This window comes from Candoia aspera, chromosome 2, assembly GCF_035149785.1.
Source record: "Candoia aspera isolate rCanAsp1 chromosome 2, rCanAsp1.hap2, whole genome shotgun sequence".
Classification (NCBI taxonomy): domain Eukaryota; kingdom Metazoa; phylum Chordata; class Lepidosauria; order Squamata; family Boidae; genus Candoia; species Candoia aspera.
Genome location: NC_086154.1, coordinates 16,807,336 through 16,822,494, shown reverse-complemented (window position 1 = coordinate 16,822,494; position 15,159 = coordinate 16,807,336). Strand labels below are relative to the sequence as shown.

The following is a 15,159-nucleotide window of genomic DNA, read 5'->3' as shown; positions in this document are numbered from 1 at the left end:
CCTCTTGTCCACAGTAGTAGATCTGGTGGTCATCTGATGTGAAGTGGCCCATTCCAGTCCATTTCAGTTCACTGACGCCCAAAATGTCTATCTTTAAACTTGACATCTCACCAATAACCACATCCAATTTGCCCTGGCTCATAGATCTTACATTCCAGGTTCCAATGGTGTGTTGATCCTTTGTTGTTGTTGTTGTTGTTTATTCGTTTAGTCGCTTCCGACTCTTCGTGACTTCATGGACCAGCCCACGCCAGAGCTTCCTGTCGGTCGTCAACACCCCCAGCTCCCTCAGGGACGAGTCCGTCACCTCTAGAATATCATCCATCCATCTTGCCCTTGGTCGGCCCCTCTTCCTTTTGCCCTCCACTCTCCCTAGCATCAGCATCTTCTCCAGGGTGTCCTGTCTTCTCATTATGTGGCCAAAGTATTTCAGTTTTGCCTTTAATATCATTCCCCCAAGTGAGCAGTCTGGCTTGATTTCCTGGAGGATGGACTGGTTTGATCTTCTTGCAGTCCAAGGCACTCTCAGAATTTTCCTCCAAAACCACAGTTCAAAAGCATCGATCTTCCTTCGCTCAGCCTTCCTTATGGTCCAGCTCTCGCAGCCATATGTAACTACGGGGAACACCATTGCTTTAACTATGCAGGCCTTTGTTGTCAGTGTGATGTCTCTGCTCTTAACTATTTTATCGAGATTTGTCATTGCTCTTCTCCCAAGTGTCTTCTGATTTCCTGACTGCAGTCAGCATCTGCAGTAATCTTTGCACCTAGGAATACAAAGTCTTTCACTGCTTCTACATTTTCTCCCTCTATTTGCCAGTTATCGATCAAGCTGGTTGCCATAATCTTGGTTTTTTTGAGGTTTAGCTGCAAGCCAGCTTTTGCACTTTCTTCTTTCACCTTCATCATAAGGCTCCTCAGTTCCTCTTCACTTTCAGCCATCAAAGTGGTATCATCTGCATATCTGAGATTGTTAATGTTTCTTCCAGAGATTTTAACTCCAGCCGTGGATTCCTCAAGACCAGCTTGTCGCATGATGTGTTCTGCGTACAAGTTGAATAGGTAGGGTGAGAGTATACAGCCCTGCCGTACTCCTTTCCCAATCTTAAACCAGTCCGTTTTTCCGTGGTCTGTTCTTACTGTTGCTACTTGGTTGTTATACAGATTCTTCAGGAGGCATACAAGATGACTTGGTATCCCCATACCACTAAGAACTTGCCACAATTTGTTATGGTCCACACAGTCAAAGGCTTTAGAATAGTCAATAAAACAGAAATAGATGTTTTTCTGAAACTCCCTGGCTTTTTCCATTATCCAGCGAATATTGGCTATTTGGTCTCTAGTTCCTCTGCCTTTTCTAAACCCAGCTTGTACATCTGGCAATTCTCGCTCCATGAACTGCTGAAGTCTACCTTGCAGGATCTTGAGCATTACCTTACTGGCATGTGAAATGAGTGCCACTGTTCGATAGTTTGAACATTCTTTAGTGTTTCCCTTTTTTGGTATGGGGATATAAGTTGATTTTTTCCAATCTGATGGCCATTCTTGTGTTTTCCAAATTTGCTGGCATATAGCATGCATTACCTTGACAGCATCATCTTGCAAGATTTTGAACAGTTCAGCTGGGATGCCGTCGTCTCCTGCTGCCTTGTTATTAGCAATGCTTCTTAAGGCCCACTCAACCTCACTCTTCAGGATGTCTGGCTCTAGCTCACTGACCACACCGTCAAAGCTATCCCCGATATTGTTATCCTTCCTATACAGGTCTTCTGTATATTCTTGCCACCTTTTCTTGATCTCTTCTTCTTCTGTTAGGTCCTTGCCATCTTTGTTTTTGATCATACCCATTTTTGCCTGGAGTTTACCTCCAATGTTTCTAATTTTCTGGAAGAGGTCTCTTGTCCTTCCTATTCTATTCTCTTCTTCCACTTCCGCGCATTGCTTGTTTAAAAATAATTCCTTATCTCTTCTGGCTAACCTCTGGAATTTTGCATTTAATTGGGCATATCTCCCCCTATCGCTGTTGCCTTTTGCTTTCCTTCTTTCTTGGGCTACTTCTAGTGTCTCAGCAGACAGCCATTTTGCCTTCTTGGTTTTCTCTTTCTTTGGGATGTATTTTGTTGCCGCCTCCTGAACAATGCTGCCAACTTCTACCCAGAGTTCTTCCGGGACCCTATCTACTAAGTCCAGTCCCTTAAATCTATTCTTCACCTCCACTGCATATTCCTGAGGAATATTAGTGAGCTCATATCTAGCTGATCTGTGGGTCTTCCCTAATCTCTTTAGTCTGATCCTAAATTGTGCAAGAAGAAGTTCGTGATCTGAACTACAGTCAGCTCCAGGCCTAGTTTTTACTGACTGTACAGATGTCCGCCACCTTTGGCTGCAAAGGATGTAATCAATCTGATTTCGGTGTTGTCCATCTGGTGAAGTCCATGTATAAAGCCATCTCTTAGGCTGTTGGAAGAGAGTGTTTGTTATACAGAGTGAATTGTCTTGGCAAAATTCTATCAGCCTATGTCCTGCTTTGTTTTGTTCTCCCAGGCCATACTTACCTGTAATTTGAGGTGTCATTTCACGTGTTGATCCTTAGACCATCGGATTCGCCATTCACCACCAGCACCGTCGGCCGCTAGCCGTCCTTTCAGCTTTGAGCTAGCTGCGTCATCACGTCTGGGGCTAGTTGAACTCATCCTCTGTTCCTCCCCAGTAGCATTTTGACCACCTTCCGACCTGGGGGTCTCATCTTCCGATGGTATACCGACATATCTCTGGTTGTACTGATCCATTTAATTTTCACGGCAAGAATACTGGGGTGGGTTGCCATTACCTTCCCCAGGGATCGCATTTAGTCTGACCTCTCTGTCATGACCTTTCCGTCTTGGGTGGCCCTTCACGGTTTAGCTCATGGCATCATTGAGGTGCTCAAGCTCCAGCACCATGACAAGGTAACGATCCTTTGCTGAAGGGTATACAGGTAGTCCTTGCTTAATGACCATTCATTTAGCAATGGTTCAGACTTAAGACAGTGCTGAAAAAACTGACTTGCAACCAGTCCTGTTATGAGTACTGATGGTGAGCAGGAGGGGGCCCCTATCCAGGGGGGAAAATGCATGCATAGTAGAGAGAATTTGAGCTGTCATTCAAAGAGAACCAGAACAGACCCGCCTTGACTTTTGGGGTTTATCTGTCTGGGTTTTCACACGCTTCAGTTTGGTAGGATTTTCTGTCTACTGTAGCAGTAATAAACACTAGAGACTCATTCCTCGTCTCAGCGTGGTTCCTGCTTGTCAGGACAGGTCCTCACACTTACAACCATTGCAGCATCCCCATGGTCAAATGATTGTGATTCGGGCACTTGGCAACCAGTTTGCATCTATGACTGTCACAGCGTCTCACAGTCACATGATCACCATTTTCACCCTTCCCGGCCAACTTCCGGCAAGCAAAATCAATGGGAACTGAGTGATTTGCTTAATGACCAGAGTGATTCACTTAACAACCCCCACAAAAAAGGTAATAAAATAGGGTCGGATTCATTTAACCACCGCATTGCTTAGGGGACCAAAATTCCGGTCCCAATTGTGGTTATTAAGCGAGGACTACCTGTAAATCTGTACCACACATTTGAACTCAGGGTGACTGCTACTACAGATGAGTATTGCATTAATACCTCCTCTCTCTGCATCTCAGATTCTAGCAAGGGATCACAAGCCCTTTCCCCTGTGAATGGGGTAGGGGTGGGAATTGTTATTTTCTTAACAGTAACAATAATATATATTCTAGAGGTGACGGACTCGTCCCTGGGGGAGCTGGGGATGTTGACGACTGACAGGAAGCTCTGGCGTGGGCTGGTCCATGAAGTCACGAAGAGTCGGAAGCAACTGAACAAATAAACAACAACAAACAATAATATATTAGATATAATGTTCTACAGATGGTATACAGCTCCATCAATAATATATAAGATAGACAAATCATACAGTAATAAATGTTGGAAATTCCACAAAACAGAAGGAATGTTTTACCATACTAGTAATCTATTTCACAGAGACAGTTTGGTGCAATGCAGTGTTTCTCAACCTTGGCAACTTTAAGATGGGTGGACTTTAACTCCCAGAATTCCCCAGCCACGCTGGCTGGCTGGGGAATTCTGGGAATTGAAGTCCATCCATCTTAAAGTTGCCAAGGTTGAGAAACACTGGTGTAGTGGTTAAAGCACCAGGCTAGAAACCAGGAGAATGAGAATTCTAGTCCAGCTTTGGGCACCAAGCCAGCTGGGTGACCTGGGCCCAGTCCCTCTCTCTCAGCCATAAGAAGGCAAGGGCAAACCACTCCTGAAACTTTGCTAAGATAGCTGCAAGGACTTGTCCAGGCAGTCGCCAAGAGTCAACGCTGTCTCGAAGGCACGCGCTAAAGCGCGCTCGTGCACGCACACACGCGAGCCAGACTTCATTAATGCATTTGAGTTTCTGAATTCGTGGGCAAGGGGGCGCTCTGCAGGCTTCGGCTCATTTTGCCGCAGATGCCCTCGTGCAGAATTCAGAGCCGAAGCGGAAAGGGGTTTTGGCTGGGTGGCGGCTCTTTAAAAAATGGATTCCCTTTTCTGTGCTCTCAGCGGTAGGCCCGCTCCAGGGCAATATGCTTTTGGTTAAGTAGGCGGGACACGTTTTTCCTGGGGCCACGAGGCTACCCGAGCAAGTTACAAAAGTTTCAGCAGAACTTAGAAAACTTTCTTAAACTTAGAAAAGTTTCTTAAACGAGCAGCCGACGGAGCATGCGCAGCTACGCCGACGCCCAGGCCCCTTTCCCAATTCCGAACCCGAAAGCTATCTCCCTATTGAATTGAATTCAATGGAATGGGAAGGGACTACATTTCCCAGATGCCTTTGTGCCACGAAACCGGAAAAAGATGCATTCCGGCAGCTTCGTTTGCTAAACGCGAACGAGCTGGAGAGGTTCTTTGGCAAAATTGGAAACAGGTTTTCTGGCACTCTGATCAGATGAACGGGCGCAAACACAGCGTGTGAGCTTCAGACGGAAAGGGTAAAATCAGATGTGGGCCATCAAAGGCTAAGCCCCGTGAAGGGGTAATAATAGCCTCATTGTATCCTGCGTGCTTCCGTACTCTTAGCATGGAGCTTGCAGGAAGGCAGAGAATTAAACCTCAATTCCTAGCAGGGTTTTGCTTTGTCTTGTTTCTGTAGCCACCAGGCTCCCTCCTCTTTCCACGGTCAAGACTTCATCCTCCGTCTGCTAAAAGAGCGCGCTGCTTTAGCTAGTGCAAAAAAAGAGAAGAAAGCTAGTCTCCAGATCACAGGTGGGTGAATGGAAATGAACGATTACGCTTCATAACCTTTTGATACCCATGAGGTTGCATTTTATATATAGCAGTGTTTCTCAACCTTGGCCACTTAAAGATGTGTGGACTTCAACTCCCAGAATTCCCCAGCCAGCCATGTTATTGTTACTATTGTCTTATTTGTATTATTATCTGTAATTGCATAGGGTCTGTTAAGGATTAAGATGGGGATAAATCTCATAAGTAAGTAAGTAAGACTGCCAGATCTGGGCTGTAAAAATCCAGATAACTATATGACAACAGAGGCATACAAAAAATTCTGAACTCTTTGACACCATTTAGTGGTTATCTAAAATTTTGCAGCCCTAATTTGATAGCCTTAATAAATGTGTCTGCCATTAAAGAAAAAAGGAAAATTTGGATTAGATAGTAAATATTCTCAGGATCTAGAGGAGGTGATATGGAACAACCTCCCGGGTTTTCCTTCTAGTTTAATTAGAAAGACTGGACACCCTGACTGTAGTTCTGTGAATGGCAGAGCTCCCCATGACAACTATTTTATTCAGCACCTATATAATATGCCCACTGGATCAAAAAGATTGGGGACTCTAGTATTACGATATCCCTCCAACTCTAAGAATACAATCACATCTAGCCAAAACTTTAAAAAATTAGTGTTGCTGATCATAGCCCATTTATTGTTTGTTTTTTGCACATTGTTGTTGGTTATTTCTTCACTTAAATAATTTAAGATCACTTAATTAATTATCCATAAATTCAATATATTAAATCAATAGTTTAATTTAAGATCACTTCATTGTTTTTACCAGCATGATAAAGGACAAAGAAGCCTTTCAGAGACTGAATTTCCTCTACCAGGTGAGAAGAATTTCCCTGCATAGGAATTAATGTCACTAGGCTGTTTGAAATGGGGGTAGTAGGGATGCGTGACCATTAGCTATGTCCCTGTTTCCAATTTGCTCACAAATGCATGTGAAATCCCTGTTTTTCCTATGAGGAAAAACAATCAGAGGGCCAAGTCCCTTAAAAACAATGTAGAGAAAGCATGCAGAGCCTGGCTTCTGGAATCCTTGCCAACCCCTTTCCAGCAGTGTCTATAGGAGGCATCCATTTTTTTCTGTAACACAATTGTCCATGTATGTGTGCATGTCCATGTTTCTACTCTCAGAACATGTTACGTCTGTATGCGTGTACATTTTCCCCAGAGTTAAACCAGGGCATGTGCATATGTGTTAGTTGCTTGGGTTGTCTGTATGTTCCTGCTGAACCCTCCTATGTATATGTAAACTGAGAAGCACAGAGTGGGCTGCAAATACATCAGGCTTGGTCACATGACTGGGAGGGAGGAGAGGTTAAGAATGGAGCAGTTGGCAGGATTCTGTAGGGTTGCATTGGGGTGATTTTTCCTGGATTCTTCACAACCCTAAATTTGCTTTTTCCAACTTCTCCCTCCACCCGCACAACAAATTTGATCTGGTTTTCAAATCATGATCCTATAAACCAGTGTTTCTCAACCTTGACAACTTTAAGATGTGTGGACTTCAACTCCCAGAATTCCCCAGCCAGGAAATCGGACCTGATTTTACAACCTTTTTTGTGGTGGTCATTAAGCAAACCATGTGGTCATTAGGCAAATCACGCAGTTCCCCATTGATTTTGCTTGCTGGAAGCCAGCTGGGAAGGTCAAAAATGGCAATCACGGGACTGTGGGATGCTGCAACAGTCGTAAATGCAAACCGGTTGCCAAGCACCCGAATTGTGATCACATGACCTCAGGGATGCTGCGGCAGTCGTAAGTGTGAGGACCGATGGAAAGTCGGTTTTTCAGCACTGTTGTAAGTCCAAACCGTCACTAGACAAGTAATCATTAAAGTGAGGACTACCTGTATGCTACTCAAGCTGTGAAGTCTGTCCCAAGAAAGTTGATGTAGCTTTGAAGATGCTCTGAGATGTTTTACAGCCAAAGACTTAATAGGACCAGGATCATTCCCTATAAGATCTATTTGATATGAGGCAGCCAGGAGTGAGTAGGATGCCTTTGGTCTGGGAGATGGTAAGGATGTTTCTTTTTCTTGCAACAGGCAGCACATTGTGTGCTTGCACAAAACCCAAATAACCAGGAGTTGGCTCGTTTCTATTGTCACACCCAGAACAGCATCAGCCGGCGGCTCGTCTTGAGACAGTGAGTACCCATCTTTTGCGGGAGGCGGTTATAAAAAGGCTGTAAAGTCTCTAATTTCTAGGGCGGTGTTTCTCAACCGTGGCAACTTGAAGATGGGTGGACTTCAACTCCCAGAATTCTCCAGCCAGCAAGGCTTGCTGGGGAGTTCTGGGAGTTGAAGTCCACCCATCTTCAAGTTGCCAAGGTTGAGAAGCACCGTTCTAGGGTCAAGATACTGTTTCTAGTCCAGCAACAGATGGAGCAATTTTTCTTCCCATTTCTGAACCTACCTGCTCCTTGTTCCCTAAAGAATCTTTCTTAAACCCTACTTGTAATCTGACGTGGATCATTAATGCTTTATTTATTCTCATACTCTTTATGGGGAACATTTTGTAAATATTAACATTCCATCCATATTTAGGAGTGAGACTGGATTTGGTGAGACCTCAATACATAATGTAAGGTTTGTCTGTAAAGAGCAAAGTATTTCATAATCCACAGCCGTTCAGTACGTGGCTGCCTTGAGACTTCAGCCGGCTTTTGGCATACAGTGCCGTACAATTTTTGCTCTTAACTACAGAATTCTCACTGTTTTTGCCCAATTAGCTCTTTCTCAACTCCTGCTCTTACAAGACTTTTGACTCATAATGTTTGGACTTCAACTCCCAGAATTCCCCAGCCAGCATGCTGGAATACTAGGAGTTGAAGTCCATACATCTTGAAGTTGCTGAGGTTGTGCAACACTGATCTAGAAGATATTAAGAGTCAAACAAGAGCTGGGAGGTTTTTGATTGTTATCTCATTTTGGCCATGAACTCAGAGATTCTCTTCATACCTCTCATTATAGCACAACTTCGTTAACCAAAATGTTACATTTGGCTAGAGTCATACATTGCCCTGAGCCATGATGAAGCTCCCATATCCCATTAAGGCAAAACTAGATCTCCTTTTACCAGAACCACAGTATAGCTTAGCCTGAGATGAACACCCTTCAGGGGTTGGCTAGAAATGGAGGTGCAGGTAGTCCTTGGTTACCAACTGCATTGATTAGCGATGGCAATCCCGGCAATTCCCATTGCTGTCATTAAATGAGGATCACGGGTCATTAAGCGAGTCCCAGGTGGCTTGCAGGCAGGCAGGCAGGTAAGGTGTGGTGCAAGCACAGCAGGGGTGCGATTGGCTGCTGCTCGGCAGGGGTGTGTGCAAGCAACTTACCAGAGCGACTTACAACCTTCCCTGCCATCTTCCCCATTGACTTTGCTTGTGGGAAGCCGGGAGGGAAGGTCGCAAATGGCGATCATGTGACCGCAGCTCCCTGCAATGTCATCATCATGAGCCGAGCGCCCGGATCACGATCACATGACTGCGGGAGTGCTGTGACGGCCGGAACTTTGAGGATCAGTTGTAAATCTCCTTTTTCAGCGCCGTCATAACTTCAAATGGTTGGTAAGTGAGGACTATTTGGATCCAGAGAGAGCAAAGTGCTAAGTATAGCAGTGATGCTCATGTAGAATCCAAAGCACCGTTGCCCCAATCAAAAGACTTCCCATCTCTAATTGTAAACAATGCCGGCATCATATCAAGTCAGTTTATGAAATAACTCTGCGCATCTGTGTCTGACACATCCCCACATGAGTGCCCATTTGGAAAACATGGTACGCTACAGCAGGTATGAAGAGTAAAATACAAGTAAATGAATGAAAATAAATTGGCTACAGTGCTTTCTCCTAATGAATAAATTAGTGATAATGTCTTGTCTGCCAGGAGGAAGGTCTTATCTATGTAAAGTATTTTGGCCACTTTTCTAAGAGCTACAAATTGATGGATTGCCTGATTCTGTGTGCAGGGACCCCTCTGTGAAAAGGACCATCTGCAAATCTTGCTTCTCTCTTCTTGTCCCTGGAGTCAGCTCAACCGTTCGCCAAAGAAGTCAGTATTAGCCCTTTTTCCTCCTCTTTTGCAATGCTGTCTGGATGCTCCTTGGTGTTGTTCTTGCCCTAGAGGAGGTTGGTGAATGTGGAGATTGGCAGTCATCCCCTCTTGGGGTAAATGGATCTAAGGGTAAGGTGGGGAAGAGAGACGTCCCAGGCTCAGGGTCTGCCCAGGGCCATCTATAGATGTGGTTTGCTCTGAGCTTCTTCTGAGGGACCACATAAAGATAGCACTGAGCCTTGGGATGTCTCCCTTCTCCACCTCACCCTTAGATCCATTCCTACTGGCAACTTGTTTCACACAGAATAGGTTGGCATCTGCACGAGAGAGGGAAACATCTGGACTCTTCATGTGGCCTTTCTGCATCTACCCGCTGTTCTACTAGTGCCTCTTCCCCTGCACAGTTGGAAGCCCACGGCAGGCTTTATAGGATCAGCTCTTTGGGAGCAAAAAGAGGAGACTTAGGGTTGATTCTATCTTTATGTATAGATGTATAGAACGTACAGAATTGTTGGGAAAAGCGGTAAGGAGACAGTGGCTGTGTTCACACAAGATTCTTAACTGGGTCAGTTAAACCAGGTTAACCTAGTGCCCAACTTAGTAAACTTGAGAATTTGGGGAGTGTCTGGGGTGGGTTGGCTGGCTGGCTTGGGGTTGTGCAATCCCAATTTAGTAGATTGTGTGAATCCAAGAAAATGGGTTAATTCAGTCCTCAAGGTAAACATGTTTTGGGAATGCAGTCTCTAAAACTGTTTCTCAACGTTAGCAACTTTATATGGACTCCAACTCCCAGAATTCCCCATGCTGGCTGGGGAATTCTGGGAGTCGAAGTCCACGTATCTTAAAGTTACTAAGGTTGAGAAACACTGCTCTAAGATGTATGCAAGCAGGCCACGCTAACTTCAAAATCAACATCAGCTCTGCAGAATCCCCCAGTGCTTCTCATAGCCCAGCGACACTCGGCCTCTTCCTTTATGTAAACCACTAGATTATCATCAGAAGTTTTTGCAGATGATCATATAATCAAGCCATTTTAAACATCCTTTATTGTCAGCTGTAGGAGGTAGACCACATCAGGAAACAGGCTCCATAGGAAGACTAGAACTAAACTTTACTGAGACAGGCTATAGTAACAGAATCTTGCCAGTCTGATTATGTTTTTCCTCCCTTCCCTCTTTTACCCCCTTGAGTCAAGGGGGAGCCAGCCTGAGCCTCTTTCTAAAACTGCCTCCTTTCCCAGGGCTTAAAGAAGGTTAATAATAATAATAATAATAATACAACAACAACAACAACAACAACAACAACAACTTGTATGCTGCCTGACTCCCAATGACTCTGGGCAACTGACAACAAACAAAGAAATTACAATAAAATCAATAAAAGATAAAAGATGGCAAGTATGACAGACCAGATGGAATGAAGCGAGGGGCCTCAATCTCCCTTGCCAAAGGCCTGAGAAAAGAGCCACGTCTTCATGGCTCTACTAAACAACAGCAGAGTGGGGGCCATCCGGATCTTGGGTGGGGGACCTCGTTCCAGAGGGCAGGCGCTGCTACAGAGAAGGCCCACTTCCAGGGTCCCGATAGGTGCCATTGTTTAATTTAGCCTTTCTCAACCTTTTGACCCTGGAGGAACCCTTGAAATAGTTTTCAGGCCTCGGGGAACCCCTGCACATTCAGGCTCAGATACAGGCCAGAAGTTACAAAATTATTATATTCTTTTCATGGGTAGGCCTGTGTAGATGCATGAACAGGGTTCTTAAACTGAAAATAAAGAATGAAGCTTACCTCTTTCATGTGAAGTTGCCCAAACTGGAAATACTTTTTTAAATAAATTGTGATCTCCCAGGGAACCCCTTAGTGACCTCTCACGGACCCTAGGGCACCACAGAACCCTGGTTGAGGAACCCTGGTTTAATTGATGGAACCCGGAGTGCGCCAACTCTGCACAATTGAATCCACCAGGCAGATACGATGAGAGATGGGTGGTCTCTCAAGTAACCAGACCCTGTAAAAGCTTCTGAATATCTCCATGGCTGTCTACATTAATATAATGTCTGGTGGGTGGGAATCAAAGATTGGAAGATGTTAAAATGCGGCTAAGAACTTATGTTTATTCACGAATTATTGTATTGCTCATAGTACAGCTTGTTTAAAAGCAAATTACAATGGAAGTAGTAATGTAACATCAAAAGAACTACACAAGATCACATTAGCTTCATCCCCTAAGCCCCAGTGGATGACAGTAATCCTTAGACCACAAGTTGGGAACCCCTGGGCTAGCCAAAGGATAGTTCCTCTTTGGCTTTTCTACACAGGTTGACTGTACTTCCATGTTACTTTGTGTTGATCCCTCCTTAGCTGGTGGGTGCGACCTGCATTTCCCACTTAAATTTCTCTTTTCATCTGATGGCCCGAAGCCATGTCTTCTCTAGTGGCCTGACATTTCGACTCAACAGCGTTATTCTGCTGAAAACGATGATGGCTGGAAACCCTCCTATGTTTGCATGTCTTCCAAAGCCATCCTGTTTGTTTTCTTAGCTTTTGTCAGTTTCACAGCCCAGACGTGACACCCGCAGTAAATAGTTCACATTCTGTTTTGAAACCATACAATACAGGTAGCCCTTGACTTACAACCATAATTGGGACCTGAACTTCCATCGCTAAGTGAGGCGGTTGTTAAGTGAGTCATGCCTGATTTTATGACCTTTTTTGCTGCAGTCGTTAAGCAGATCACATGGCATTAAGCAAATCTGGCTTCCCCATTGACTTTGCTCGTTTGAAGCTGGCTGGGAAGGTTGCAAGTGGCGATCACGTGACCCTGGCATGCTGCAGCCGTCATAAATACAGTACATGCTGGTTGCCAAGTGCCTGCATTTTGATCATGTGACCGCAGGGACACTGTGATGGTTGTAAGCGCGAGGACCAGTCACAAGTCACTTTTTCCAGTGCCGTCATAACTTGGAACGGTCGCTAAACGAATGGTCATAAGTCGAGGACTACCTGTACAGTCTTTTTGACTTAGTGAAATGAAGCTTCTGGGAACTTGCCTGGTGATTCAGTTATGTTTGGGGAACAATGGGGAGGGAGGGCAAGTCTTCTGCTCCAGGCTGCCATAGGTGGTTCATTCCCCCATGTTTCCAACTAGAGTGCCGTCATCAGCGGTGGACTGTTGTGCGGTGCTTGAACTGTGGCCTTACAAAGCGTTTCCTCAGCAAGCCTGACTATAAGCTGTGGTCGGAGCAGCCTGAGTCCTTGCTGGAGAATCAGACGTCAACTGGTGCAGGCACAGCAGGTAAGCCGATGCAGAGAAGGATCTGAAAGGGAAGAGCTGCTGAGAATGGAGGGAAATATCCTGCTTGCCTTGTTCAGAAGGCCCCTCATGAGCAACCTCTGGTGCCTGAGGACTGAACGTAACATCTGAGTTGTAACAGCAAGGGTTGTGGTGAGCAGGGTGAAGAGGCAAAGAGGACAAAGGGGAAGCTTTTTAAAATTTATCCTAGATTTGGGAGGAACATTAGGGTGTTTCTCTCTAGACGTGAAATTTATTTTAGGACTTACTTATTTTCCTTGTTGATTTTCAGCAGTTAGGTTTGGAAGAGAGAGCCAGTTGTAAAGGTCTGGCACCAGGCTAGAAACCAGGAGATGGTGAGTTCTAGTCCTGCCTTAGGCACAAAGCCAGCTGGGCGACCTTGGGCCAGTCCCTCTCTCTCAGCCCAAGAGCCAATCAGGCGTGGTAGGAGAGTTCTAGTCCCGCCTTAGGCCTGAAAGCCGGCTGGGTGACCTTGGGCCGGTCCCTCTCTCTCAGCCCTAGGAAGGAGGCAATGGCAAACCACTTCTGAAAAACTTGCCAAGAAAACTGATCCATGCAGTCATCAGGAGTCAGGGTTGACTTGAAGGACCATAACAACAACAACAAAACCAAACTGGCTGAGGTGACTGTAGAGCTAGTTATGAACATCTGTGAGCACTGATATATGTGAGAGACAGAATTAGAAGATCTTGCAACCGGGTTATCAGGAAAAGGGCCAAGAGATCTAAAAGGGAACTGATTGTGATGTGAAAGCAGAACTTCTGAACCTTTAGAGATAGTGTCAGAATGGACTGGAGACCATTGTCCGTGAACTGAAGTGAGACAAATTAAATTGGACTGAGCACCCTCCCTCCCTCATGAGGATGGGAGGGGAATAGCTTGGTTTTGAATCCCAAGTACTCAGAAATATGTTACCCTTTTTGAGTAGAGAAGCAAAGAATAGAATTCTGAGTTGATTAAAATAAAGTTTGAGAAGACTGACCAAAGGGAGCAAAACTAAGGACAACCTGTTGGTGCTTCCAGAGGGGAGAGGTTAGGCCACCGAAAAGAAAATGAGATGAGGAATCAAATTCCTATTGCTACATCACAGCTGTACTGTTTCTAGTCTGCGTAAATGCCATGCAGCCATCCTTTATTATCGTTAAAATCCTGTCAAAAGAACATGATTTTATCGTAGATATGTCTTAAAGGCATTGGCTGCCTGTGATTCCTTGTTCTAGATTCGCCATTGGAAATGCTTTGAGTTGGAACAAGGAGGAAAGAGAGAAATTTTCTTTACAAAAGGAAAAGAGTGGGAGCAATTTGCATAGAACGAGGGCAGGAGAGGGGCAGATAGCCGTTTAGCAATTGGCATCAACAGAAATTACCTCAAAACCTTCTCTTTGTTTCCCACTTTAGGCCAGACACCCAACCCAACACAAAAGCCACGCAAGGCCTCCCAGATGGGAAAGGCAACGGTCCCAAGTTCCAGTCCATGCGGCCTTCTTGCCTCTGAGGAGAGCACGGTGGGCACCGAGCCAATAGGAGAAAAGAGCAGGAAGTGACCTGTCCCTTGGGAACATTCCATTTCCAGGAAGGCAAGTGGCTATAGCACAGTGGTGAATCACCTGCCTTGGGTGGAAGAAGCCCACAAGAAAAAGTTCCGTGCGGATGTGGACATGGAGTATATTTTCCAAAACCAAAGTCCAACTCGCTCCTTGCAGAACTTCGATGACTTGGTGACCTTAGTTTTAGGATAAATAAACACACACTGTATATGACAACTAGGCAGAAGGGAGAGCAAATGCCTTTCCTGCAGCCCACCCCATGCTCTAGTCATGGAAGTTCCTTCAGTTTAGCTTCATTGTGTCACCTTACTTTTGCCACCACTGGCTAAGAATGTGTCCCCCATTCCACCTCTGTCCCCAGATGGATGCCTCTTTCCCAATTCTGCCAGTTGTGATTTCAGTGTCTGGCTCTATGTAGCTGGGTACACCTCAGATCTGAAGCCCTGCAGGTGTTGCTATCAGAAGAACTTAGTGAAAAGGTGACAAAGAGAAGAGAGTTTCAGTCCCGGATCACTTTTGTGTACCAGATAAATACATGAAACTGGAAATAAAGTTCTGTTTTTAAAAACGTGTACTTGCTTTATGATTTCTACCTAGTTGGTTCAGTTTGTCCTTTTTCCAGTTAGTGGAAGAGAGAAAGCAGAGTCGCTTGCAAGATGGGGGGTGCAGACGTATGAGAAATAAATAAATAAAACTGTAGACTTTGGTTTAAAACTATGCAACTGTCAGCCTTTCAAGGTCAGGAAACAGACGTGTCAACAATTACTGGAATTCTACTTTTTGTTGTCAGGTATAATAACAGAATTGAAAACCTGCCGGTTTCCCTTTGCACCCTGTTCTACCGTACAGAATCAGCGTGGGGTTTTTCTGAGCTGCTTTCATGC

General features: G+C 44.9%; 1 protein-coding gene across 2 annotated transcripts; it reads left to right on the top strand.

The window, feature by feature from the left end:
- The first annotated feature begins 4,954 nt into the window (after positions 1 to 4,954).
- On the top strand, positions 4,955 to 14,841 carry RPP21 (ribonuclease P/MRP subunit p21). 2 transcript variants are annotated; one of them, XM_063291361.1, is made up of 7 exons: positions 4,955 to 5,046; positions 5,208 to 5,320; positions 6,133 to 6,181; positions 7,405 to 7,505; positions 9,331 to 9,413; positions 12,564 to 12,710; positions 14,127 to 14,841. In XM_063291361.1, the coding sequence occupies exons 3-7, from the start codon at positions 6,134 to 6,136 to the stop codon at positions 14,270 to 14,272; spliced, it is 525 nt and encodes a 174-aa protein (XP_063147431.1). In that variant the 5' UTR covers positions 4,955 to 5,046; positions 5,208 to 5,320; position 6,133; the 3' UTR covers positions 14,273 to 14,841. The 2 variants fall into 2 exon arrangements, with proteins under 2 accessions (XP_063147431.1, XP_063147430.1); XM_063291360.1 differs by having other exon boundaries at positions 4,967 to 5,320.
- The last annotated feature ends 318 nt before the right edge of the window (positions 14,842 to 15,159 follow it).

What these genes read in the sequence shown, in the direction of transcription:
- RPP21 (XM_063291361.1), top strand. Translation starts at nt 6,134, where the DNA reads ATGATAAAGGACAAAGAAGCCTTTCAGAGACTGAATTTCCTCTACCAG. An exon ending in CTCAACCGTTCGCCAAAGAA is followed by an intron (nt 9,414 to 12,563) that starts GTCAGTATTAGC and finishes GTTTCCAACTAG; the next exon opens with AGTGCCGTCATCAGCGGTGG. An exon ending in AACTGGTGCAGGCACAGCAG is followed by an intron (nt 12,711 to 14,126) that starts GTAAGCCGATGC and finishes TTCCCACTTTAG; the next exon opens with GCCAGACACCCAACCCAACA.